The sequence below is a fragment of the Rattus norvegicus genome, chromosome 1, assembly GCF_021556685.1.
Source record: "Rattus norvegicus strain SHRSP/BbbUtx chromosome 1, alternate assembly SHRSP_T2T, whole genome shotgun sequence".
NCBI classification, from domain to species: Eukaryota; Metazoa; Chordata; class Mammalia; order Rodentia; family Muridae; genus Rattus; species Rattus norvegicus.
Window position 1 is genome coordinate 220,123,272 of NC_141534.1, and position 26,242 is coordinate 220,149,513.

The 26,242-nt window shown below is 43.8% G+C and overlaps 1 protein-coding gene across 2 annotated transcripts; it reads left to right on the forward strand.

Annotated features, from left to right (window-relative positions):
* The first annotated feature begins 69 nt into the window (after window positions 1-69).
* On the forward strand, window positions 70-25,856 carry Ddb1 (damage-specific DNA binding protein 1). Of its 2 annotated transcripts, XM_087586934.1 has the most exons (28): window positions 117-299; window positions 1,395-1,543; window positions 2,406-2,522; window positions 2,811-3,032; window positions 4,340-4,375; window positions 5,214-5,328; window positions 6,358-6,455; window positions 7,578-7,736; window positions 8,531-8,614; window positions 9,297-9,413; window positions 9,960-10,062; window positions 13,869-13,944; window positions 14,043-14,151; window positions 16,268-16,446; window positions 16,547-16,710; window positions 16,787-16,894; window positions 17,027-17,234; window positions 18,088-18,183; window positions 18,276-18,387; window positions 19,509-19,632; window positions 19,975-20,139; window positions 20,519-20,613; window positions 22,601-22,771; window positions 23,094-23,203; window positions 23,537-23,706; window positions 23,809-23,911; window positions 24,478-24,601; window positions 25,120-25,856. In XM_087586934.1, exons 1-28 carry the CDS (start codon window positions 239-241, stop codon window positions 25,201-25,203), a joined length of 3,459 nt encoding a protein of 1,152 aa, XP_087443060.1. In that variant the 5' UTR covers window positions 117-238; the 3' UTR covers window positions 25,204-25,856.
* Window positions 25,857-26,242: the final 386 nt, after the last annotated feature.

The window sequence follows — 26,242 nt, forward strand, 5'->3', positions numbered from 1 at the left end:
TCAGGGGCGGGGCCTCGCTTGGTTGGCCGCCTCGGGCTCCGTAAGTCCTCCAAGAGGCCAGGTGAGGCTGTCCCGTGATCCTCTGCGCCTGGCCTCTCTGGCCTGCAACGTGTCTTAGGGGCGGAGGCAACAGCCACGGAGTTGGCTGCGTGAGGGTGGGGGTTCTCAGTCTCTTCGCTCGTGCCCATCTCCCTGTCGTCGCTCTAGGCGCCCCACGGGCCGGCCCAAGGACCTCAATATGTCGTACAACTACGTCGTAACGGCGCAGAAGCCTACCGCAGTGAACGGCTGTGTGACCGGTGAGATTGCCCGGGCCGGAGAACCGGACAAGGGAGGGATCCCAGGCCTAGGGAGGCCAGCGGCCCCAGGGGCGGCAGGAGCAAAAACTTGAGCTCCGGGAATGGAAGGCGCTGGCAGCCGCGGAACGTCCCCCTTAGCTCGCGGTCTCAAAGGAGCTGTTCCACCACGCGCCTTTTGGGCAGCGGAAGCTGCTATTCAGGGTCTTTTTTGCTCATAGGAGGTCACTTGTTATTGAGGATTGGTCCAGGCCTGGTGGGACAGAGAGCGAAGTATGAGTTATGTGCATGGTTGGTTGAGTCTCTAAACTGGCCCCATGTGGTCAGGGGAGAAAGGGGAGCTGATAATGAGGCAAGTTTGGGGTCATAATTTTCCGGTGGGTGTCCAGGAGGTTGAGGAATTTGAGCAATGTCTGCAACCCCCCCTCCCCCCAGGCCGTCTCCAGACCCACCCTTTTGCCTGGGGCTGTTGTTTACTCCAGGCCGCTGCTGGAGAACAAGGTTTGGTTGGCCGGTCAGTGAGCAAGCTTTGCCTTGTTTGTGTGCATGGCTCTTTATCGCCAGTTACATCCCAAACCAAAGAACGTTCATCTTGAACTCATATTTTCAGTTACTTAAACTCGTGTATTTACGTAAATGCTAATCATTTCAGAACAAAAGTTTCTTGTTCAGAGAGAGCTGCAGAGGGCTGAGTGGTATTGGTAGATTGCTTGGGAGGTGAAGGGACAACACTGAAGGCCCTGGGAAATTTCCTAACCTTTTATCTTTCTGGTGAAAGTTCTGGGAGGCATTGGATGGGAACTCAAGGAAACACAGGCTTTCTCCATTAGCATCAATTACAGTCTGCTGTTGTAATTTGGAAAGGAAAACCCAACAACTATCGAAAGAGTTTTCACAGTCATAGTTTGTCAAAGGACAGTCTGTTGTTAGGACATTTTTAAAAGTCTGATTGAGATTATAACTTTGTTGAATGATGCGTGAAGCAAGACATTGAGGTGCTGCATTTGGTGAGGAGGCAAGGTACTTAGGCAGCCTTATTAGAGGTCCATGAAAGGCCTGTCCCTCCAGCTTCAACAGTTAGAGGCTCTCTTCTTTCAGGACACTTTACTTCAGCGGAAGACTTGAACCTGTTGATTGCTAAAAACACAAGATTAGAGATCTATGTGGTCACCGCAGAAGGCCTACGGCCAGTCAAAGAGGTGGGGATGTATGGGAAGATCGCAGTTATGGAGCTCTTCAGACCCAAGGTGAGTGTCCTAGTTGGGAGGGGCAGTGAAGGACCCTTGGGCCCATCTCTTATATGGGGCGGATGAAAGTTTAAGTAGAGAAACTCTTCTTTGGGAATGGCGACCTAACAAGTTTTCCAGAAGGGGAGAGTTTTTAGGGAAGAGAACTTGAAGGAGTTTGAATGTGGGTCACTACATTGTTAGTGATGCAGAGGGTAGGTTGTAGTGTTAGTCCTAGCTTTATTTCTTAGTCATCTCACTTAAAGCACCTTTGCAAGCTTTGATTTCCCTGTTTACAAGTGGGGGTGACCACTCTGGTAGATTACTGTGAAGATGAAGTGATTCATTTGCACAGAGCTTAGCACACAATAAGCACAGCCTGTTAGCTTAACAGTTTCACCATTGCAATTAGAACAACTGTTGTTCAGCTGCGTCCTAAACCAAAAACAAAACCCTGTGAATGTACTTGGGACTGTTAGTAAGATTAAAGATCTATTGTAGCTTTCATTGATATTACTACAGATTATTTTCCCTCATTTTCTTTCCATATACTCAGCCGAAGGAGAAACATTTCATTCTTTTTTCAAAACTTGAATAGAATGGGGTGAATTTAAAAGGACTTTGCGTGTAGAAGCGAGAGATAAGAAACTGCGATTGCAAGGCCTAGATGTTTACCAGCCTCAGTCCTGGCCTTTTGTATATCCCCTTAGGGTCTTGTGTGAGCTTAGTATGTGTTAGAGGCTTGCTTAGTATTTCCTGTGTGGAGAGTAGACCTTGGAAGATTCTTTAAAAGCTTAGCATACTTGAGGAATGATGTTTAAAAAGCTGAACAGGTTGTTCCTGTCTTTCAAAGAACCTCTTTTGATATGATGTTGGATTCCAGGGGGAGAGTAAAGACCTGCTGTTCATCTTGACTGCTAAGTACAATGCCTGCATCCTGGAGTATAAGCAGAGTGGTGAAAGCATTGATATCATTACAAGGGCCCATGGCAATGTCCAGGTGAGGAGGTGGCTGCTTCAGGAAATCAGTTTTTCTGTTAGGGCTGTTGTCAGGATGTAGTGATGGGCAGTGAACTGTCAGGGTGGCACTCTATGTAATCAGAGAAATGGAGAAAGCCCTCATGGCTTGAATTGTTTTGATTTTCCAAGGGAAAGTGAATAATTCACTCATGGGGGAAAAAACAACCTCTTATAACCCTTATAACCTCTGCCTGGGAAATCATTGTACCCAGTATCTTCTGCTTCTTTGAATGAGCTTCTTCCCTAATTCCAGTGTTTCCCCTCTCAGGACCGTATTGGTCGCCCCTCAGAGACTGGCATCATTGGCATCATTGACCCTGAGTGCCGTATGATTGGCCTCCGACTCTACGATGGCCTTTTCAAGGTCATTCCACTAGACCGAGACAATAAAGAGCTCAAGGCCTTTAACATCCGCCTAGAAGAATTGCATGTCATCGATGTCAAGTTCCTGTATGGTTGTCAAGCGCCTACCATTTGCTTTGTCTACCAGGTACATGATCTGAGAAGAGAGGGAGGAAAAGATGGTTTAGAATGGTGGGAGTGGGATTTTTGCCAAAGGAATGTCGGTCTGGATTTGGTAGCAGGCTAGGGAGAAGTGTTGACTACTTTTAAAACATTTTGAACAAAACTGTTAATAAGGGTCAGATCCACCCCCGCCCCCCACTTTTTGGGTGTACTAGTACTTGTTTGGGGGCAGCAAATGCTGTCAGGTTTATAGCAGGTTTTAATCCTGAGATTATGCTCCAGTAGTAGGCCTTGGGGATTTTATAGGGTGACCTAGTTTATCCTTTGTTTGAGTCTCTTACTAGCATGCCTAGAGGATTATAAAAACTTAGCTGTAGAGAAATGATTCATAACTTGCCTTTATAAGCCAAGAGAAAATATCATGGTAGTGCTTTACTTTAGTCTTTGAAAAAGCTGTCCATGTTTTGTCTAGCACTCACTTTCTGGTGACTTGCTGGCTCTTGACTTCTATTTTAGTCTGAGCCTAAAATTTTAGCAAAGCTGATCCTGGGCAGCTGTTCTCTGGTTCAGATTTGTTAAGTGGGGGCGGGGCACAGAGATCCAGACTAACATGCCAACATCTTGGTAAAGTCTCAGCCTTTAACAAAGGGCCAGACTGTGTGAGGTCAGGTTACTTGCCTGTAGTCAAATAAATGATGCTCCCTTGCTATATAGAATGGTAGCGTGTAGGCCTGGGAACACCTACAGAGTAATGGAAATGTATGTGGTGGGTTTTGTGTATTTTTGATCACCATAAATGCTATAGTCCTGAGACTGGTTAACATAAAAGTTAAAGTCAAAACTAGTTGAGGATGATTTTATTTGATCTTATTAGCTATCAGAACTGAAATAAAAAACTTTGAATTTCTTTCCCTTTTTTAGTTTTATAATTATTAGATCATTAAAACAGTGGTGTTGACTGCATGGGGCTGGCTCTGGCTCTGTCTGTTCCCAGAGCAGGGCTGCCAGTTAGGATTGCTCTTCATTCCTCTGTGGGTCCCACATCCATGTTCACTCGAACTTTTTGTGAAGATGGTCTTTTCCCTTATTTGTTGATGAAAAGGTTTTTATCAACCACAAGTGACTGCTTTATGCCAACAGTTTAATTTGATAATTAATCCCCTTGTATGTGAAAGGTGTTCCAGCAAAGCACTTCATGGGCTGTCACAGTGGCCGAGATGTGCTTCTTGAAACACGTGATTAAATTCCTTCCGTGATGTCTTAGACTTTGGTCTGAGCTTGATTGAAGCCATCTTCTGTTGGCTGAATGTCGTTTTCTCCCCTGCTCTTTAGCCTCTTAAAGGTGACTTTGGCAGCCCCAAGACTGATGTGAGTCATGATTCCAAAAAAGGAGGGGAAGAGTCACGATTCAGAAAAAGGAGAGGAAGATGGAGTTGACAGTGGCGGGACTGGAGCATTTTTGACTACCTTTAAGGGAGCAATAAGTTGTATTGTCTCTGTGGTCACCTCTTCAGAGTACTCTTGAGAATTGTGTCAAACAGGGTCTGGGTAGCTGGCTTAGTGGTTAAAGAGCTTGCTATGTAAACATGAAGACCAGAGTTCTTATCCCCAGACCCCACTTAAAGTGGTGGGTGTGGCAACTTGCCTGTAATTCCAGCCTTAGAAGGCGGAGTCAGGCTCCCCAGAAGCTGGCTAGCCAGAGTAGTTACATAGGCACAATCTGGGTTTGATTGAGAGACCCTGGAATCGAGGATGGGATGTTTCCCAACATCAGCCTTGAGCCTCCACGTGCTCTTGCACACACACCCTGCACACACACCCTGCACACACATGGAAAATGAGGGAAAAGGAATCACCAAAACAATTTAATCTTTTAGCTTAAGCTTTGGTGCCTCTCCCTCTTTGGTTATTTTGGTTATTTGATAATGTGAAGAGCATGCAGGGTATATCTCTCATATATGCTAGTATGACAGGTTCAATTTTTATTTAAACTTTGTTGGTTGTTTGAATTATTAGAAACAGCACATTAGACCCTGTAGTCTACTCAGAAAGTAATCACAGGCTCAGCAGGTGACTGTTGGTATTCTGACAAAGACAGGAAAGTTGGTGACAGGATTGTCAAATCGTGGGTGGTGGTGGTTTGACCCTTATAGAACCCCTGCAGTCTGGGTCACCTTAACCAATCATTCTACTCTTTCCACCCAAGGATCCTCAGGGGCGGCACGTGAAAACCTATGAGGTGTCTCTTCGGGAGAAGGAGTTCAACAAGGGCCCTTGGAAGCAGGAGAATGTAGAAGCCGAAGCTTCAATGGTGATCGCAGGTTGGTGGGTTTGGGGGAGGTTATGTTCCCTGTGTGATCTGGTTCTCTTCCTCATCTCCATCCTCCATTTCAGAGCATAGTATTAAGCCTGTGTAGCTTTGTCTCCCCTAAGTATGCTTTCTGAATGGCTCTTAGAATTCTGACTTGGGGATTTTCTGCTTTTGTTCCTTCCCCCAAAAGTATAACTATTTTTGGGGGGTGTAGGCATTGACAACTAAAACATAGAGAAGGATTTGCAGAGTTTCATGTGAAAATGTCTCATTTTTACATTTCGCAACTGAAGGGAGCCAGTGAAGCTTATTTAATCTGGCTTCTTTCATAGAAATAGTGGGCTTCATTTTATTCTCTCTCTCTTATGCTACAATGTCCATTGTACCCAATAGGAAAGTTTAAAACCCTAAAACAATATTAACTTCTTAAAAGTGGCCTTGAGGGGTTGGGGATTTAGCTCAGTGGTAGAGCGCTTGCCTAGGAAGTGCAAGGCCCTGGGTTCAGTCCCCAGCTCCAGAAAAAAAGAGAAAAAAAAAGTGGCCTTGATGTAGGGAGTATTTGCAATCAAGCTAAGGAACAAGAGTAGAGACAAGGAAGCAAGTAAAGCCTTTGTTAGAAAAGCTTAGAAGTGTAGGAGAGAAACTGGACAGGGGTAGGAGTACATGTGGAAGAGCAGTGAGAATATTCCTACCCTTCTGAACTACAAAGCACCAAGAATGGGGGGGTACCAAGTGCCTGTAGATCCCTTATTCAGTAGACTGAGACTGGAGGATCACCCGAACCTAGGAGTTTGGACAAGTCTGGGCAGTAGAGTAAGATTCCCATCTCAAAACACAAAAATGAGTTCCAGGAATAGGAATGTAGCTGAGTGGTAGTCTCTAAGTGTTGAACCCTGTTTATTTATTTCTTTTCTTTTCTTTTTTTCGGAGCTGGGGACCGAACCCAGGGCCTTGCGCTTGCTAGGCAAGTGCTCTACCACTAAGCCAAATCCCCAACCCCTGAACCCTGTTTATTAATGGTGCTGATTTTCTTCTGCAGTCCCGGAGCCTTTTGGAGGTGCCATCATCATTGGACAGGAGTCAATTACCTATCACAATGGTGATAAATACCTGGCAATCGCTCCTCCTATCATTAAGGTGAGCAGTGTTTTACCTTTCTCTTCCTTGCATCTTCACTTCCTTGTTCTTACACATCTATCACTGTGATCACTGCACATAAGACATTAGTTACTCTTGGGAAATACAGTGTACGAGAGCAGCTTGGTTTTGTTTAACCTGCTTGCTAACTAGGAGGAATACTGTTTACTCTTTTGAAACATGACAACTTTAAGAGGAAGGTTTGAGGTCTAGAGTGTACTGAGTGGTAGAATGCATGCCTAGCATGTATGAGGCTCTGTTTAATCCCTAGCATGTTTAATTCCAGCCACCAAGGAAAAGGAAAAACAATTTTAGCAAATTCTACTGAATGTAGTATTTTCGGGCTCAAATACAAATTGATAAATTATATAGACTTTTAAAAATGAGTAATAAAGGGGGCTGGAGACCTGGCTCAGTGGTTTGAGAGCACTGGCTACTATTCCAGGAGAGGCAGGTTTTCATTCCCAGCACACACATGGCAGTTTACAGTTGCCTATAATTCCAGCTCATGATGCCTCTTCACGCTTTTACGGGGTGTGGCACATATGTAATGTGCAGGTGACATACGTGCATGTTGGCAAAATACCCATACTCATAAAATTAAAAACTCAAATTATATAAATTTTAGGTCTTAACACTTTAAGAGACAAACTTACACTTACAGCATAAGATCTAAATTTTATTTACTTTTTGAGAAAGCTGTGTCAGTATTTATTGTGAGTGAGTACTTGTAACTGTTTATTATTGTATCTTTCTGTGTACATGTGTGGGGTTTTTTATTTTTGTTTTTGTTTTTCCCTCTTGTGTGCTGGGGTTGAACCAGTACATGTTACATATCCCAGCTGCACCGAGTTAGACCTTCTGTTCTGTTCCAGGTCTAGAGTATACTCAAGGGTAGTTTCTCTTCTCCATAAAATATGAGTAATATTTAAGGTATATTGATTGAACTTGTTAGAAAATTATCTTCAAAGGATGCCTGTTTTATAATCTGACTGATTTTATTTGGGGATTAAATGTCCGAGTTTGGATAATGCAGTGGCCCAACAGGTTTGGAAGGCATATTAAGTAAGGGTTTCTGGTTTGGAAGATCCTGACTAATGGCTGCTTCCTCCTGGTTGGCAGCAAAGCACTATTGTGTGCCATAACCGGGTGGATCCTAATGGCTCACGGTACCTTCTGGGAGATATGGAAGGACGGCTTTTCATGCTGCTCTTAGAGAAGGAGGAGCAGATGGATGGCACCGTCACCCTCAAGGACCTTCGAGTGGAACTCCTTGGAGAGGTAGGACTTTGTCTGCTCCTGTCTTACTCTGTTTGGTGCTTAGTCCAGATGTGTATGCTTCTGCACTTGTATTTTGGGAATTAGGATATACAACATCTTTAGAAGGAGTTGTCAGTTCTACTGTAGAAGTTGATTTTGTTGTTTTCAGACAGGATTTCTCTATGTAGTTCTGGCTGTCCTAGAAATACTCTTGTGTACCAGGCTGGCCTTAACTCACAGATATCTGCCTGCTTCTGCCTCCTGAGTGCTGGGATTAAAAATGTGTACTACCACCATCCAGCAAGAAGTTGGTTTCTGAATGAGTTAGCTATTGGAGAATTTCACATGTTGTTATATGACATCTGAAGCATAAAGAGAAAGTGAGACAGCTGGATGTGGTTTTGTAAGCCTGAGATCCTAGCACTTAGGCTAAGGCAAGATAGTGGCAAATTCATATGTGTCATTGCGCCTTGCCGTTCAGCCTCTCTTCTGGCAAAACTTAATACTTAAGCAGTGACTGTGAGAGGTTTTTAATGACATTGTGCAGACTAGAGGTGTTGAGTTAAAGTTACTGTTTGGAACTAGCACCTACAAAAAAAAAGTAAGTTGTGGGGTTTATGGGGGAATGGTGAGAAGTCACCAAGGTCAGGATGTAAAGACATGGGGATCATGTGTCCTGGGGATACTGAACAGTTCAGTAGTTGTTGGCTGAATTTGGCTTGTGGGGATGGTCTCAGGTGTCACTTGGTTGAGTAGGGTAATATTAACCCTAAAGGGTTAATCCTAATGTCCTTGATGTGCTGGCTTTCTTCTAGACCTCCATTGCAGAGTGCCTAACATATCTTGATAACGGTGTTGTGTTTGTCGGGTCTCGACTGGGTGATTCCCAGCTCGTAAAGGTGAGAAAACAGCAGCTTTCTGGCTTCTCTTCACTATGTTCATTATCATCTTCATTAAGCTTGCTTGTTGTCTGGATGGGCAACATCCCATCCAGATTTTGTTTCTTCACATCTCTGCTATCCACTTCTCTGCTTTATTAACTTCTTACCTGTGTCTAGATGGTTCTTTAGTAAATATGTCTGGCAGAATGAAAGTCCTGTGCATTTAATGATGAACAAGACCCAGCTTTCACCCTCAAGTGGGTAAGGGTCTAATGTAATTGTTCCCTTCTGTCATATGTAAACTTTGGATATTCCTCCTAGAAAAATGCTTTTAAATATTCTAACTTAATTTATATGCTTGTTCATTTGGTTTTGTTTTGCCTTTTTTTGAGAAAGGGTCTCTCTAGGTAGTCCTGGCTGTCCTGGAACTCACTCTGTAGACGAGGCTACCTGGAACTCTGCCTCCTGAGTGCTGGGATTAATTAAAGGCATGCACAACAACATCTGGCCTAAATGTTTTAAGTGTTTTAAAGTTTACTGCTTCTCTGCCTGTGCATGGGATTCCACTTCAAAGCTCTGTGTGGCAGCAATCCTGTTCTAGAAGTATCATTTGGAGCACAAAAGCCAGATTAAAGTTTCTTTTCAGATAATGTGGCTCTATTAGGGATGTTCTGGGACTAACATTGTTCTTTCCTTTTAGCTCAATGTCGACAGCAATGAACAAGGCTCCTATGTAGTGGCTATGGAAACCTTTACCAACTTAGGACCCATTGTGGATATGTGTGTGGTGGACCTGGAGAGGCAGGGACAGGGTCAGGTAAGGGGGAGTCCTGGGAATAGAGGCTTGCTTGCCTCTTCAGCTGCCCTTGCTTGCTTATCTAGAATGAGGAGTGTGCACTGACGAATACTATTAAGAGCCTCTTTACTAATCCTGGTGAGGTAACAATACCTACCATTATAGTGTGCATATTTTGATGTGCCAGACATTGTATATTCATTTCCTGTCATTTTATTAGCACCTTGTTAGATCCTAGAAGTGGGAAAACTTAGGATGGAAAAAGATGGATTAATTTGCCCAAGGTCACCTTGTAAGTAAGCAAGTTATGTCTGACTCTAGTTCTTTTTAGGAAACTAGGTTCCAGCATCTAAGCAAGCACGCCAGGAAAAATGATAGGAAGTTTTTTGCATTTTGGACTAGGATATCTTATCTGAATAGTAGATTCGAGGGGCTCTGGAGATGAACAGCTTAGGTTTGCAGCCTCAAGTTGATTCCACAGTATGGGTCATGGGATTTAAGAGCTGGCATGGTGTAACTGCCCAAGTCTCTTGAGGGGTTCTTGAGAAACCTTTTCTCTACTTGCAGCTGGTCACTTGCTCTGGAGCTTTCAAGGAAGGTTCCTTGCGGATCATCCGGAACGGAATTGGAATCCATGAGCATGCCAGCATTGACTTACCAGGCATCAAAGGTAGCCTCTGGTGGACAAAGGATGCAGCTCTTACTTGAGTGACTTTGGCCTTTGGCTTCATTACATGTTGTGAAGGCATTTTGGTGAGAGCTAGAAGAAAACATCAAATGAGGGAGGAGTAAGAAAGCCATAATGACAGAACATGCATAGAGGTGCATGTTTAAAGGACAAATGAAAACTTTAGTGATCAAAATTGGGTGCTAGTTTAGAGGAATGTGGAAGCAGACACTAAATGTAAGGGAATTGATGGAAAAAGAAAAAGGTATATAGTGAGCCTTTTTAAGTATAAATAGGTTCGACATAGCGATGCACGCCTTTAGTCCCAGCATTTGAGAGGCAGAGGCAGGTGGATCTGTGTTCAAGGTCAGCCTGCTCTACAAAGAGTTCAGGACAGCCAGGGCTATGTAGAGAAACCCTGTAGATAGAGACAGAGACACTAACCTAGGACCATGACAGGAATGATAGTAAACAGCTGTCTCATCAGCAGGTGTGAGTGAGCTAACCTCACTTGTTCTGAAGGAAAAACGGTAACACTAAACCTTATACAGCAAAACCAGCTCAGATTTGTGTGCAGGTGGCACAGCTTTAGGAAAGCAAGTCAGAGGCTGGAGAGATGGCTCAGAGGTTAAGAGCACTGGATGTTCTTCCAGAGGTCCTGAGTTCAATTTTCAGTAACCACATGGTGGCTCACAACCATCTGTAATGAGATCCAACGCCCTCTTCTGGTGTGTCTGAAGATAGCTACATTGTACTCATATACATAAAATAAACAGATAAATAAAAGAAAAGCAAGTCAGACTCTAAACAGCTATGTGCATTGAAAGAAAGTGAACATTTAACTGCAGAACTCAAGAGTCAACAGAAACACTATCGACAATTCAAATGCATTAAGGAAATAGGCTATGAGAGAAACAGGCTGAGATAACAGCTTGTATGTGAGCAGTTAATTAGAAATAGATTTGAGAAAAAAGGCAATCGGCAATAACAAAATGTCATATCCCCCCCACCCCCCGCACCCCAGCAAAAACATCTCCAAACCCAAGGAACACGTAGATTTTGTTACAAGGAGAACTTTAGAATCCTAAAGGATGTAAAAGTAGATTGGTCAAAGGACTGCGTAGGTAGCTCAGTGGTACAAATGCTCAGTAAAGCATTTGTCCTGCATTAGATCCTCAGGACCCATGCAAAAGGCATGTGTGACAGGAGGCAGTCAGGATTCCCAGGCAAGCTGGCTAGTTAGAAAACCTGGAATTGGGGGGCTGGAGAGATGGCTCAGCGGTTAAGAGCACTGACTGCTCTTCCAGAGGTCCTGAGTTCAAATCCCAGCAACCACATGGTGGCTCACAACCATCTGTAATGGGATCTGGTGCCCTCTTCTGGTGCATCTGAAGACAGCTACACTGTACTCATATAAATAAAAATTAATTAAAAAAAATTAAAAAAAAAAAAAAAAAGAAAACCTGGAATTGGCCAGCTCCAGATTCAACAGAGACTGCCTCAGTAAATTAGGTGGAGAGCTATTAAGAAACATACCAGTGTCAACTTTATTCCTCCAAAGGCACAAGGATGCACAAGTACTCTTGTTTTATACACACATACACACTTAAAAAAGAGAGTTATCAAATAAAAAGACAGGCCTAGTCTACAAAAAAATTAAGAAAATGTTCTTTTGACTTATGTTTTCCTTCATGTGTCTTAATAGAAATACCTATAGCTTTTTTTTTTTTTTTTTTTTTTTTGACCTAAATTAGTCCACAAAGAAAAAGAATAGTGGGGTTCTGAGAGATGTCTTAGTGGTTAAGAGCACTGGTTGCTCTTCCAGAGGTCCTGAGTTCAATTCCTAGTACCCACATGGTGGCTCACAACCATCTAAGGAGATGTGATGCCCTCTTATGGTGTGTCTGAAGACAGCTGTAGTGTACTCTCATACATAAAATAAATACATTGAAAAAGAAAAAAAGATCAGTGAGGAAGAACTTAAAAAGACTAGTGAGAGAAGGCTAGCACTCTCACACACTAAAACATGTTGCTAAGTCCTGATTGAAAGTGTAGGTGGGGGCTGGAGAGGTGGCTCAGTAGTTAAGAGCACTGACTGCTCTTCCAGAGGTCCTGAGTTCAAATCCCAGCAACCACATCACAACCATCTGTAATAAAGTCTTTAAAAAAAAGTTAAAAACAAAATTGTAGGTGGGAGCCTGGTGGTGGATGCAACTCATTAGTAGAGCATTTACTAGCATGGATGAGGCCTTAGTTTTGACCCCTGGTACTGCAAAAGATGATACGCACCTACAGTGCCTTAGCTACTTGGAGGCTCCCTCACAGGATTGCTTGATTTTTGGGTTATCAGAGTTAGCCTGGGCAAATTGCAGAACCATTAAAATAGTTGTTGGATAGGCAGCTTGTTGTGATTCAAAGGTCTAGAAACAGACACAATTCCATATGAAAACATTCTCAGTGGTGTCATTCCTCTGAAATGTGACATCCATGATTGACACTTAATAGATATGACTGTGATGGCTGCAGGCATTTGGGAAAGATAAGTTTGGGTCTATTATGAAGAGCTAGGAAAAGTTTATGGATTTCTTTGTAATTTTGGAGTGGGAAAGATTATTGTTTGCAATACTGGAAATTGAATCTCGGGTTTCACCTATAATACTAGATAAATGTTCTACCCCTTGGTTGTATTCTCAGTCTTGGAAGATACTGTCTCAAAAAACAAGTTGGAGAGTGACTGAGGAAAGCACCTTGTATGGACCTCTGGCCTCTACATACCCATGTGCTTGCATCCCTGCAAGTGTGCACATGTTCAACAAATGCAGAAACAAAAACTGATAAATTCAGCTCTGTGAAACATTAAGACTTGTTCAGAAGCAAAACAAAAACATTTGCTAAGTAGAAATGACAGCCTAGATAAAATAGTTGAACTTCATCTTAGAAGTCCTGTCTCCCTAATTTAAAACCTGCAATAAAGAACATCAAATTCTTGTCCCCAAATTTCCAAAAGATGGCTAACAGTCTTCACTCACAATAAAAGAAAAATATAAATAAAAGTAAATGAGCTAGGTGTGGCATAATGGTGCAGATTGTGAGACCAGCCTAGGCTCCACAGTAAGGTCTAGTCCCTGCTATGCACAGGCTCTTCCCAAAAGAAACAGCATTGGGAAGTAAACACGCTCCTTAGAGACTGTTCTCACCAAACGGAGTTTTGTGATTCTCCACAGCTTCTCCATGCCCTTCATATGCATACAGTGAGAAATGCAAACTTGTAATCCTTACTTGTAATAACTGAATAGTCTGGGTACAGAAAAGTAGACAGTCTTTGGTAGAGCTGTAGCATGCATATATTGTTAAAAGCCAAATACATTTTCACATTTGTATTTGCTTGAAATACAAATCCTATTTCTCTAATAAAAACAGTTGAACAATATTCCTCCTGATTACTAATTTGGGGGATAGGTCAGAAGAGGTGTAAAGTGAGACTGTATATTTGAAAATTATTTGGTGCTGGGGATTTAACTGGGACTTCATATTCTAGGTGAATAGTCTACCATTGAGCTTCATTTCACAGCCTAAAATATAAAACTTTAAGTTTGAGTCATGGAAATGATCCTCTATCTAGAGTCAAGGTAAAAATAGAAAACATCAGTTTCAAACAAATTTTAAAATCTGACTTCTTCAGAGTGTAAATACCAGGAAGGAACAGAAGAGATTTCAACCCAAGGATTTCTGATGCTCTGGCTTAGAATGAGAGCACATCTTGGGTGCTGGTTCATGGTGTACTTCTTTATGTTTTACTCCTTGTTCAGGTTTATGGCCACTGCGGTCTGACCCAAGTCGGGAGACTGATGACACTTTGGTACTCTCTTTTGTGGGCCAGACAAGGTAAGGGCAGGTCTGGTCCTGCGGTACTTAAGGGATGAAGGTACAAGGTGGGGAACCTGGTCCTAGGCTGACCTGACCCTTCCCTTTTATTCTGCTAGAGTTCTCATGCTAAATGGAGAGGAAGTGGAAGAAACAGAATTGATGGGCTTTGTGGACGATCAGCAGACTTTCTTTTGCGGCAATGTGGCTCATCAGCAGCTTATCCAGGTAAAGGGTTTGAGGGGTCAAATGACCATGACTTTACTTTGCCCCGCTATGCTGTTGCTAGATTTTAAATTAAGTTCTTAGAGGGAAGGTGCTATTTTCTTGTTATGCAGAGGTAACTGTTTAACTTTGAAGTAGATCCTATTAGCTTTATTTTCCTCTCATCAGCACCTGGATATTAATTTAACATTTTTTATACACTGGGATTATGATAAATATAATTTATGGGGCTAGAGAGATGGCTCACAACCATCTATAATGAAATCCAGTGCCCTCTTCTGGTGTGTCTGAAGACAGCTACAGAGTACTCATATAAATATAATAATAAATAAATCTTTAAAAAGCCATGGGCTGCTACAACACTGCTCAGATATTTAAGAAATATATAGCTTTGTTTGTCGCATTAATTATATCGTGTCTTTTGAGACACTGTTATCCCTTTCATTTTAACACTAACACAGAAATATTTTTGTTTGTTTGAGACAGGGTCTCTCTACATAGCCCTGGCTATCCTGGAACTCAGTATGTAGGCCAGACTGTCCTTGAATTCACAGAGATCCCCTTGCCTCTCAAGTGCTAGGCTTAGAGGCCACCCTTCTCAGCTCTACACAAGAATATTTGGGGGAAAAAAAGAGGGAAATAGCAAAACACAATGAATGACAAAAAACAATTAATCATACATTAACACCCATTTGGTCTATGCTAGTCCTTGCTTGACATAGGTCTTTAGAAGGCTAATCTTTACTCTTTTGTTTTCCTTGAGAATTTGGTTTCAGAGCAGCTTCCTAACACAACACTCATCCATCTTTTTTTTTTTTTTTTTTTTTTTTTTTTCCGGAGCTGGGGACCGAACCCAGGGCCTTGCGCTCGCTAGGCAAGCGCTCTTCCGCTGAGCTAAATCCCCAACCCTCATCCATCTTTTCAAGTTGTGACCTAATTAATGCCCTTCCAATTTTTGTACTGTCCTCTTTGCCATTCTCAGAGGTCTTTCCATTGGTGGACAAGATATTTGAATGCCTTAGTAGTAAACAGCTGTTCATCTTTACCCAGCTGGCAGTAGTAGATTGGTAAAAACCTAGAGCAGGGCTGTGGTAGCACATCCCTTTAATCCCAGCACTTTGGAGCAGAGATGGAGGGCTCTCTTTGAGTTCAAGTCCAGCCTATTCTACAGAGAGTTCCAGGGCTACACAAAGAGAAACCCTGTCTCAAAAAAAAAAAAAAAAGGCCTTTATTACCTAGGCGTGATGGGTAAGATGAATTAATAGTAGTAGTATCATCTTGCTTTTTGTTTCAATAGTAGAATAAGTTTATGTAACATTTTAGGGATTACTGTGTACGTCAGCATGCAGCCATTGCTAAGGACTTTAAATAATTTAATGACTCATGCCCCATAAAGACCATGGATTAGTGATCTGATTTTAGGGTTTAAAAAAAAACTGTGAGCATGGTGGTCCCATTGATACCTTATGAGGGTTGCAGTTATTGCCCCAGCAAGCTTGTGAAATGGACATACACCACACAAAAGCATATTGAGTAGTTTTAGGCCCAGTTCCTTCAGTAAAAATGATGTTTATTGTAGTTAATTTTTGAGAGACTTTGGGGGAAAGAACATGGATTTTGCTCTTCGTGCCAATGAGTCACATCTATGTATTGAACCAACTGTGGATTATGTGAATTGTGTTTATACCAGATGTGTGTCTGGGTGGGGGTGGGCGGGGGTGGGGTGTGGTGATGGTGTCATTATTCCCTCAGCAGTGTAGTATAGGAACTATGTATACAGCATTCACATAGTCTTAGGTCTTAAAAAGTAATCCAAAGGGCTAGAGAAGGAACACAGTTCAGGAAGGCCCTGGGTTTAATCCTCAGCTCCAGAACAAGTAATTCAGAGATGATATATAGAATATAGAAAGATACGTGTAGGTTATATGCAAATATGCCACTATACGATGGATTTGGGCATCTGCTGATTTTGGTATTCTTGAGGGTCCTGGAACCAGAGGCTTGACTGTATGGTAGAACTGTAGTTTATTCCTGTCCTAATGGGGGTAGGGAGGGGAAGCACTTTTGCATTTCTGAAAAGATGCTTGCAGTTGCTTAGAGACTTCTCTTCTTCCTGTAGATCACCTCAGCGTCTGTAAGGTTGGTCTCTCAAGAGCCCAAAGCTTTGGTCAGCGAGTGGAAGGAGCCCCAGGGCAAGAACATCAGTGTGGCCTCCTGTAACAGCAGCCAGGTGGTAGTTGCTGTGGGAAGGGCACTATACTATCTTCAGATCCATCCTCAGGAGCTCCGGCAAATCAGGTGCATTAGTGTCTTTATGTTTGCTTAATATCCTCTGTTCTATGGGGCATCTTTGGTCCCTGGGTTTCTTCCTCTGCCATATCCATTCCTCTTTGTTCAGCCACACAGAGATGGAACATGAAGTGGCTTGCTTGGATATCACCCCACTAGGAGAGAGCAATGGCCTGTCCCCACTTTGTGCCATTGGTCTCTGGACAGATATTTCAGCTCGTATCTTGAAGCTCCCATCCTTTGAACTACTGCACAAGGAGATGCTGGGTGGAGGTATGTGCTGTTGGTATTTTGAGTTTGGATTCCAGTCAGGATGTGGAACGAGTTTTAAAGCCCCTCTTTCCCACAGAGATCATTCCTCGATCTATCCTGATGACCACTTTTGAGAGCAGCCACTACCTCCTTTGTGCCTTGGGAGATGGGGCTCTCTTCTACTTTGGGCTCAACATAGAGACAGGTGAGGAAAAACAGTTGAGTGTGGGTTCTTTCAGAAATGGAGTGTTGGTGGCTTTGGAATGTGAACTTGAGCCTTAACTCCGCAGCTCTTGTCCTGTTTTCTTTCCTTCTTCTCACGCTATTCTTTCCGTAGGCTTACTGAGTGACCGTAAAAAGGTGACTTTGGGTACCCAGCCCACGGTGTTGAGGACATTCCGTTCTCTTTCTACCACCAACGTCTTTGCTTGCTCAGACCGGCCCACTGTCATCTATAGCAGCAATCATAAGTTGGTCTTCTCCAATGTTAACCTCAAGGAGGTGAACTATATGTGTCCTCTCAACTCAGATGGCTATCCTGACAGGTAAGCCTGTTTTCTTTAAGCAGGAGTTACTAACTGGGGACATAATAGTGCTTCTTTTGCCTCCCTCACTCTTTTCCCCACCCCATCCCATCCCACCACACCCCCCTAGCCTAGGTTTCCCCCAAGTGTCAAAGTCAATAAGTCAATGTGATGGGAAGTATGGTACAGGGATTTTTATTAGAAACATCTGAAAGCTTTTGCAAGGCTGAAAGTAGATGACTTAAGGTATTCTGAAAAGAATAGCATAGAGGTTTTATTTCCTCAGATTCTGGGGTTATTAGACTCTAGGATCTGTATATTTCAAGAATTTTTCAGATGAATCACATGAATAGTTAAGCTTTAGACAGGGTCGTTTTTGTGGGTATAGTGTAGGGTATGGAAAAGTTTCACTGTAACATTGGCTGGCAGGGAACTCACAGTCACCTGTCTCTACCTCCTAAATGCTGTGCTTAAAGGTATGTGCCACTTGGCATTTAATTTAGAACCCTAGATTTAGTGATTATTATGTACTCCCTAGTTGTACTCAGTATCCATAGGGGGGAAGGTGCTTGATAGAAATGCATTGCTAAAAATACCATCCAGTGAATCCTTGGTATGTTAGATTCACTCTTTGACCTAGAGTTGTGATTCTCAACCTTGGCTGCACCTTACTTAGCAAAAGCTGTTGGGCCTACCCAGACCAGTTATATAAGACTGTCTTCATTAGTGGATCTTGGCACCAGAGTTAGGTCTTCTCAAATGAATTTTGGTATGACGTGGGGTTAAAACCCTGCTTTAGAGCAAGCCGGTGTCATTGTGTCTTGGGAGAATCCTTCCTTGTTAGGTCACTCTAAACTGCAGCCCTTCTTTTCAGTCTGGCATTGGCCAATAACAGCACTCTCACCATTGGCACCATCGATGAGATCCAGAAACTCCATATTCGCACGGTTCCTCTCTATGAATCTCCCAGGTGAGTGTAGACCAGAGAAGCTGCAGAGGGAGCTGGTACATAGTGTCTTAGACTTTTCTGAGTGGCACCGTTGTGTCATGCTTGTTTTGCAGGAAGATCTGCTATCAGGAAGTGTCTCAGTGCTTTGGGGTCCTTTCCAGCCGCATTGAAGTTCAAGATACCAGTGGAGGCACTACTGCTTTGAGGCCCAGTGCTAGCACCCAGGTGAGCACAGTGAGCAAAGAAGGATGGCAGTAGGAATAAGCAAACTCTCTTCATAGGGTGAAATAGGAAATGATCTGACTTCTCAGGCTGAATGGACTCTGTCTGAACTACCCACCTTTGCTATTGTAGCCTCAAAGGGTGCATTTAGCCAAGTTGCGGTAAAACTTTACGTAGAGAAGGGGCATGTAATTCAGTGGTAGAATACTTGACTACATTTTACAGATACTGGGTTCCATGCCCAGAATCACATAAACAACTTGGAACAACCCTCATCCCAAACTTCACAGCTAATCCTTGGTGACCTCACAGCCTCAGCAGTTTCTCCTGTGAGTTTGAATGCTCTCTGTACAGTGTGTATAGTTGACAGTAGAAAAGTATAATAGACAACAGTATGATAATTGAGATCCAGTGGAATTGGTTTTAAGGTTTATTGATAATGGTGTGACCTTAGTTGGACAAAACTAGCCTTTGGGGTTTTTTTTGTTTTGTTTTGGTCTGTGAAACAAAGGTTATAATAATGTAACCTTCAGAGCTACATAATTAATTTCATAGAGATAGGGTGTGGGCTGTTTTCTTTCATTCCTGGTATACACATCTGTTGGAATTAGCTCCTTTAATCCAGAGTACAGAGGTCTTATGTATGTGTATGAGTGTTTGCCTGAACATGGATGTGTGTGCTGTGCTTCTGTAGTGCCTGAGGGGACCAATGAGTATGTCAGATCCCCTGGAACGGGAGTTGTAGGCGGTTATGAGCTTTTATGTGTGTGCTGGATCCTCTATAAGAGCAGCAAGTATTCTTAACTGCTTAGCCATCTCTCCATATTTATTTGAAATGACTTTCTGTTGATGGTATAGTCTATCCCTGTAGGTTTCTTGAGTTCATGTTTTTGGTTTTGCTTGATTGACTTGTGACATTGCTATGATCTGTGACATGTGACTTGTGACATGTCAGTTGCTTGTGTGATCTGGCTCCTTCAGGTTCCAGTGTACTCTCCTAAGCACTCTGTTCATCAGACTCTGCTGCTCTGCCAGCATCGGCCTTCTTGTTCACACTCAGCCTTATGTACCTCTAGTCCCTGTTCTGCTTTAAGAGGGATGGCATGCCTTTTCTCTGTCGGCAGGCCCTGTCCAGCAGCGTCAGCTCCAGCAAGCTCTTCTCTAGTAGTACGGCTCCTCACGAGACCTCCTTTGGAGAAGAGGTGGAAGTGCACAACCTCCTCATCATTGACCAGCATACTTTTGAAGGTGCAGACAAGTGCTTCTGTCCTTGTCACTTACATCCTGGCCTGTTCTGAGGTCCAAAATGTTCTGGAGCCTGAGAAGGTGGTAGGCTCTCCTAAGAGGAAAAGCCAAATTGGGATTGGGGCAGAGAAGACACTACTGACACCTGTCAGTTGCAGTAAATCTACAGCATTGGGCATCGTCTCATTAGCACAGGCTGGTGGGATGGACTGTCTGAAAAGGCAGGGGCAGCGAGTGGCTGGTGGTGTTATACTGCCTAAGCCGCAGCCTCACAGAAGCATGTGATTGTGGGGGGCAGTGGATGGAGGCAAGTATCTTTAATCAGTCATCTTTCTCCTCCCCTAGTGCTTCATGCCCATCAGTTTCTACAAAATGAGTATGCCCTCAGCCTGGTCTCCTGCAAATTGGGTAAAGACCCCAACACATACTTCATTGTGGGCACAGCCATGGTATATCCTGAAGAGGCGGAGCCCAAACAGGGTCGTATTGTGGTCTTCCAGTATTCGGATGGTGAGTGGAGAGTCTGGATTATAAAGACTATGAAATCCTGGAGAAGCAGTTAACCTCTTAAGGTCTCAGAGCCTAAACAGGATGACTTTAGAATAGGAGACAGATCTTGGTACCCATTAGAGGCATCCCCTTCATTGCTTTGGGACTTGTGCTTCATCTCAGCATGTGCTGACTCTCTTTTTTTAAGACTTATTCTTTTCTCATACATTACATTCTGACTGCAATTTATCCTCTTTCTACTTCTCCCAGTTCTTCTTGGGTTTTCCAGAAGATTAGGGGCAAAATTTAAGCCACTGGGGCAACCAGGTGGATGCTCTTGACTAGGTTAAATTTGGGCTTATAAAAAAGACTAAAGAGTATCTCTCCTTCTTTCCCCCAGGAAAACTACAGACTGTGGCCGAAAAGGAAGTAAAGGGGGCTGTGTACTCTATGGTGGAGTTTAATGGGAAGCTGCTTGCTAGCATCAACAGCACGGTGAGGCCTGTGGACTTGTAGAGTATCTCCCTTTTTTATTATGTATACACCATACAGCTTTCTGCCTGAAGAGGGAAGAGGGCATTAGATCCCATTACAGATGGTTGTGAGCCACCATGTGGTTGCTGGGAATTGAACTCAGGACCTCTGTAAGAGCAGTCAGTGCTCTTAACCGCTGAGCCATCTCTCCAGCCCCAGAATGTCTCTCCCTTAACGATGCTAGAGGAGTTTATTTTAGGGATAACAGAATAGTGGGAGTAGAGAATGGACTCTAAGCTGGAACTTAAGGAACTGAAGTTGAACTGGACTTTGGGTGGACTTGGCTTTAGAACCCCCAAGGTTTGGCTTGTTTTTGGATTTTTGTTTTGGTTTGGTTTTTTTTTGTTGTTTTGTTGTTTTTTTTTTTTTTTTTTTTTTTGAGACAGGGTCTCTAGTTCATGCTGTCCCGGAACTCACTATGTAGACCAGGCTGGCCTTGAATTCACATAGATCTGTCTGTCTTCTCCAGAGTGTTTGAATTAAAGGCATGTATTAGATTTTTTGAGTGCTGTGGAGGTTAAACAGAGGTTAGGGTTATGGCCTCTTTAGTGAGGTGTGTCCCATGTCAAAAGAATATTTCATTTAAACAAAATGAACCAACCCATGTTTTCCTTAGCATCCTTTAAATCTAGTATATAATTAGGAAAGATGTGTAACTTGGTGGTAAATATTGGAAGGACATTTTCTATGAATATTTAAGTCACCAAGAATTATAGCCCTATTGTATAGGGTTGGGTGAGAATTAGGTAACTGTTTGAAAGTGTGTCAGAGGATGTGAGCTTCAGCACTGGGAGCACATCTGAACAAGCAGCTGAGGGGCAGCTGGAAGGTGGTCCTTCAGTACTAATAAGGAAGGAGGGCCTCGTTTTGGTTAGAGTAAGAAGTGAAGGGGATGCAATTAATGATCTGGCTGGGGCTTGTATGCTAGTCATTGATTAGTCTCTAAAGAGTCTTAAGAGAGCAGGTGTGGGAGGACTAGCACTCTTTGAAAAATCCTTAACAGATCATGGCTTTGTACATTCTGCCAGGGAGTCTGTCGATGTGCAGAGGCTGTGGCGAGATATCTGTACCATGAAGGATCTGCTAGGGAGGTCTGTCACCTTAGCTGAGGTTCTGCTATGCAGTCCGGGCCATGCTGAGCACTGCTTATGGAAACCAGCACCAGTATTTTTGTTGGATTTTTCCATTGTTTGCTCATTGGATTCATTCAAAAAATTTCAAGAGTGAACAAGTTTAAGAAGTATTCAGAAAAGGCAGATTGTTGATAGGTAATTTTTTTCTTTCTGATTATCAAATTGTGTAGGTGGATTTTCTCTTTCTAGGGATATTTCTGCAGCTTAGTTACTAGACTTTACTTACAAAAGGATGAGTATAGTGTTACATTTACGTTGTTGTCTCCTTTATTTGAACTCCTTTTATGCTTAAAAACAATTCCATTCCTAATATAATAATATAATAATATAATATATATATATATATATATATTTTTTTTTTTTTTTCGGAGCTGGGGACCGAATCCAGGGCCTTGTGCTTCCTAGGCAAGCGCTCTGCCACTTTATATATATTTTTAATTTTCTTTTTTTTTTTTTTTTCCTTCGGAGCTGGGGACCGAACCCAGGGCCTTGCGCTTGGTAGGCAAGCGCTCTACCACTGAGCTAAATCCCCAACATTTTTAATTTTCTTTCTTTTTTTTTTTTTTCTCCGGAGCTGGGGACTGAACCCAGGGCCTTGCGCTTGCTAGGCAAGCGCTCTACCACTGAGCTAAATCCTTAACCCCTCGTTTTTAATTTTCTAATTCAGCAGTGTGTGATTCCAAAATAACTGATCACTCATACCATATAGACCACTTTCCAACCCCCCCGTGCTCTGTAGGGAGTGGAGGGTTGAATGGGGGACAGACATTCCTCAAAGGCTGGGATCCCCAGCCTCACACATTGTGCCTTTTTAGGTGCGGCTCTATGAATGGACCACAGAAAAGGAACTTCGCACTGAGTGCAATCACTACAACAACATCATGGCCCTGTACCTGAAGACCAAGGGCGACTTCATCCTGGTGGGCGACCTCATGCGATCAGTGCTACTGCTTGCCTACAAGCCTATGGAAGGAAACTTTGAAGAGGTAGTGCAGACTTGTATACAGTGTAACCCCTTGCTGATGGTGAGGGTCCTCCCTGAGCCACATTCTGTGTCCATTAAGTTTTTTAGACATTCTCCTCCCCACCTTGCCCCTCTTTCCCATCTCTGGGAAATTACAACCAAATGGCCTTTGTTGGCTAGTTTTAGAGTGGGGTGGGACTGAGATGAAATGTCTTATGGTGGCCATTATTGCATACAGGGCTGCACCTTCTGCAGGTGAGGCCTTGGCTTCTAACCAAAAGCTTGATTAATTTCAGAACTGGATTCCACACTGCATACTATACTTGTTCCTTGTCTGTTTTCAGATTGCCCGAGACTTTAATCCCAACTGGATGAGTGCAGTGGAGATCTTGGATGATGACAATTTTCTGGGAGCTGAGAATGCCTTTAACTTGTTTGTGTGTCAGAAGGACAGGTGAGTTGTCTGCTGTAGCAGCACGGCTAGAGGTAGGCCTCTGGGTCTGTGGGGTTGAGCGTGTTGAGTGCTGTGTGGGCTTATGCATGCCCCTTGATGGGTAGAGGTTTTGTTTTTTTGGGGGGGGGGTTCTTTTTTTCGGAGCTGGGGACCGAACCCAGGGCCTTGCGCTTCCTAGGCAAGGGCTCTACCACTGAACTGAATTCCCAACCCTGGTAGAGGTTTTATTTGTAAGATTGAGAGGCTTTGTAGACTGACCTCCGTCAAATATGGCCCTGTGTTGAGGTCTCCTTAGGGAGATGGGTTCAGAAAGTGACATCTTGTGTCTTTCAGTGCTGCCACCACTGATGAGGAGCGGCAGCACCTACAGGAGGTTGGTCTCTTCCACCTGGGCGAGTTTGTCAATGTGTTCTGCCATGGCTCCCTAGTTATGCAGAATCTGGGCGAGACTTCTACCCCTACCCAGGGCTCGGTGCTCTTTGGCACAGTCAACGGCATGATAGGTAAGGTCACTCCTGTAGGGCGCGCTCGGCTGCAGCAGGCTCATCCCTGGCTTGTCTGGGTTTTGAAGTGCTCTGTAGCTAACTGCTCCTTTCCTTCTTCAGGGCTGGTGACCTCACTGTCGGAGAGCTGGTACAACCTCCTGTTGGACATGCAGAACCGACTCAATAAGGTCATCAAAAGTGTGGGCAAGATTGAGCACTCCTTATATCCTTTCTTCCCAGAGCACCTGTCTGTTGGGAAGCTCATTCCAGGGCATGTGGAGAGCTTTATCATGTGGAGAAGCTGAAACTCCAAACACTATAAAGATCAGCCATCCATTCCTATACAGGAGCAGTTCAAGCCCTCCCAGACAAGGCCTGGGAGAGCTCCTGCCTATGTGACTGTCCCAGGAAGAGCACTCTTGAGTGTCTTGCTCACTTGTAGGGCGTTGGGTAGCCTGCACTCTCCTAGGCATTAGTTTATTCAGGACTCCAAGGCTAGACTTGGGTGGGTGGTGATACGGACATCGAATTTACCTGGAACATTTTTTGAGTCTCCCTATTTGTCTGGGCTTTGTCATAACTTTTTAAAGGTTACCCTAATTGAGAACCATTGGATTGAGCAGGACTTTCTTTCAATTCCAAAACTGTTCAAAAGTAGTATGAGTTTTAGTAGAAACAGATTGTTTCCTTATTTCCTTCTGACTGACTCCCTCTTGCTCAGAGGTGTGGAGATGAGTGAGAGCCAGGGGTGTTTGCAGATAAGCTGTGTTCTTTAACTCACCTGTTCACCTGGAGATCCTTTCACACTGAGCGAAAGACAGAACCAGCCACAGGCTTCATCGATGGTGACCTGATTGAAAGTTTCCTAGATATCAGCCGCCCCAAGATGCAGGAGGTTGTGGCAAACTTGCAGGTGAGCTGTGCTGTATTTGTGCTAGGCCTTTTAAAATGGAAGTCATTCCTGGAGACTTGATGACTCCAGGTTTTCCTCCTAGAACTCATGGGGCCAGTGGCCCTTTGTGGCCTTCCATAATGCTTATCACATAAAGAGGAATCTACGGGAAAGGTGGTGTACTTGAGGCTTGTGGGGACTTTCTGGATTTTACACGCTGGGAACTGTTCCTGAGTTACTACTTTCACTTTAGCAAGAGTCCTGGGCTCTCTAGTAAGACTAGAAGGTAGAGTTAGGCTCCTACAGGAAGTAACCTTTCCCAGTTCTGCAGTTTAGCTGGGGAAGGTATTCCTGGGAGGGAATATTCAGCAGTGACAACACAAAGCTAGCTCGACTGACCAAGTCCCTAAGGACTACAGCCAGGTTTTTGTTGAAATCCTTTTCCTTGCTGTAGCAGTGGTGGCCAGTAGGTATCTCTTAGCCTGCTGAGGTAAGAGTACCTTCTTGTCTACATGGCCCTTCTCCCTGTCTCTTTTCAGTATGATGATGGCAGTGGTATGAAGCGGGAGGCAACTGCAGATGACCTCATCAAAGTCGTGGAGGAGCTAACTCGGATCCATTAGCCAAGGAACAGGATTTCTTTTCCTGGCCCTCCCTAAAGGCGCTGCCCTCCTGTCCTCCCCTCCTTTTCCCACCCTTGTTTTCTTGGCATGGGAGGCTTTTCCCTAAGCCACCTGCCCCTAGAACCACAGATGACCTGTGTGGAAACAGGGCTTTTTATAACTAAAACCAGTTCACTAGAGACCTAGGAATGGGCTGAAAGTGGAATATTTTCTCCCTGGATTTTTACCAGCCATCACCTTGGACCACCAAGCCTTGAATGGTGTTGCCAGTTGGCTCCTCCTGGGGAGGACTTTTGTCACTCTTCGGCCAAGAAGCAGCTCTGTGCACCTGTGTGTGGTGTCTCACACTCATGCTCTGTCCTCTGCTGTCTTATGTAGGTTGTGGGTGTGGGGAGGTCGAGGTAGGGAAGAGGGTCGGGAGGGTTCATTGTCTTGAGGGCTTCCTTTGCTTTCTTCTCTTGCCTCTGAGAACATCAGCCTGGAGGTCTGTCAGGCCGTGGGCTGCCTGAGTGGAAACCTTGGATGGTGGATAATTCCCAAGCCACAGCCCTTCTGTCTCGGGGAACTCCCTTCTTCACAGAGAAGGAGGTGGGGGCTGTGAATTGGTTGTTAGTTTCTGAATTTTACCAAATAAAGTAGAATCTAAGAAGAAACTTGTATTTGTCTCTGCTTTTCTCCTTCTGCCGGCTTCCCAGCATCCCTCATATACTGTGCAGTGGGTGCAAACTGAAGGGGTAGCTGCAGTAACAGAGCTTGCTTCTCAGATAGTAGATGCTTTCCCTCCTTAGTTCATGTTGGTTTGAGTGGGATTCTAGAAGCACCGGAGTCAGCATGGTTGTTTCTGCTAGCAGTGAGGCAGTCTTGAAGCCATGTAGGCTGCCTTTACTGTCTTCATTGTACAGACCACTGTGTATAATGCACAGCCAGCCCCAGGTGCTATTCTTTTCTGAGCCAGAACCCCCTACTTCCTGTTGCATTTTGTTGAGATAGGATTTTACTGTGTACCTCTGGCTGGTGTTGAACTCAAGAGATCCACCTG

Bases quoted from the DNA above. Each gene is read 5' to 3' on its own strand.
- Ddb1 (XM_087586934.1), top strand. From the start codon at position 239: ATGTCGTACAACTACGTCGTAACGGCGCAGAAGCCTACCGCAGTGAAC. The intron at 300-1,394 runs GTGAGATTGCCC...CTCTTCTTTCAG, and splicing joins AGTGAACGGCTGTGTGACCG to GACACTTTACTTCAGCGGAA. The intron at 18,184-18,275 runs GTGAGTGTAGAC...CTTGTTTTGCAG, and splicing joins CCTCTCTATGAATCTCCCAG to GAAGATCTGCTATCAGGAAG.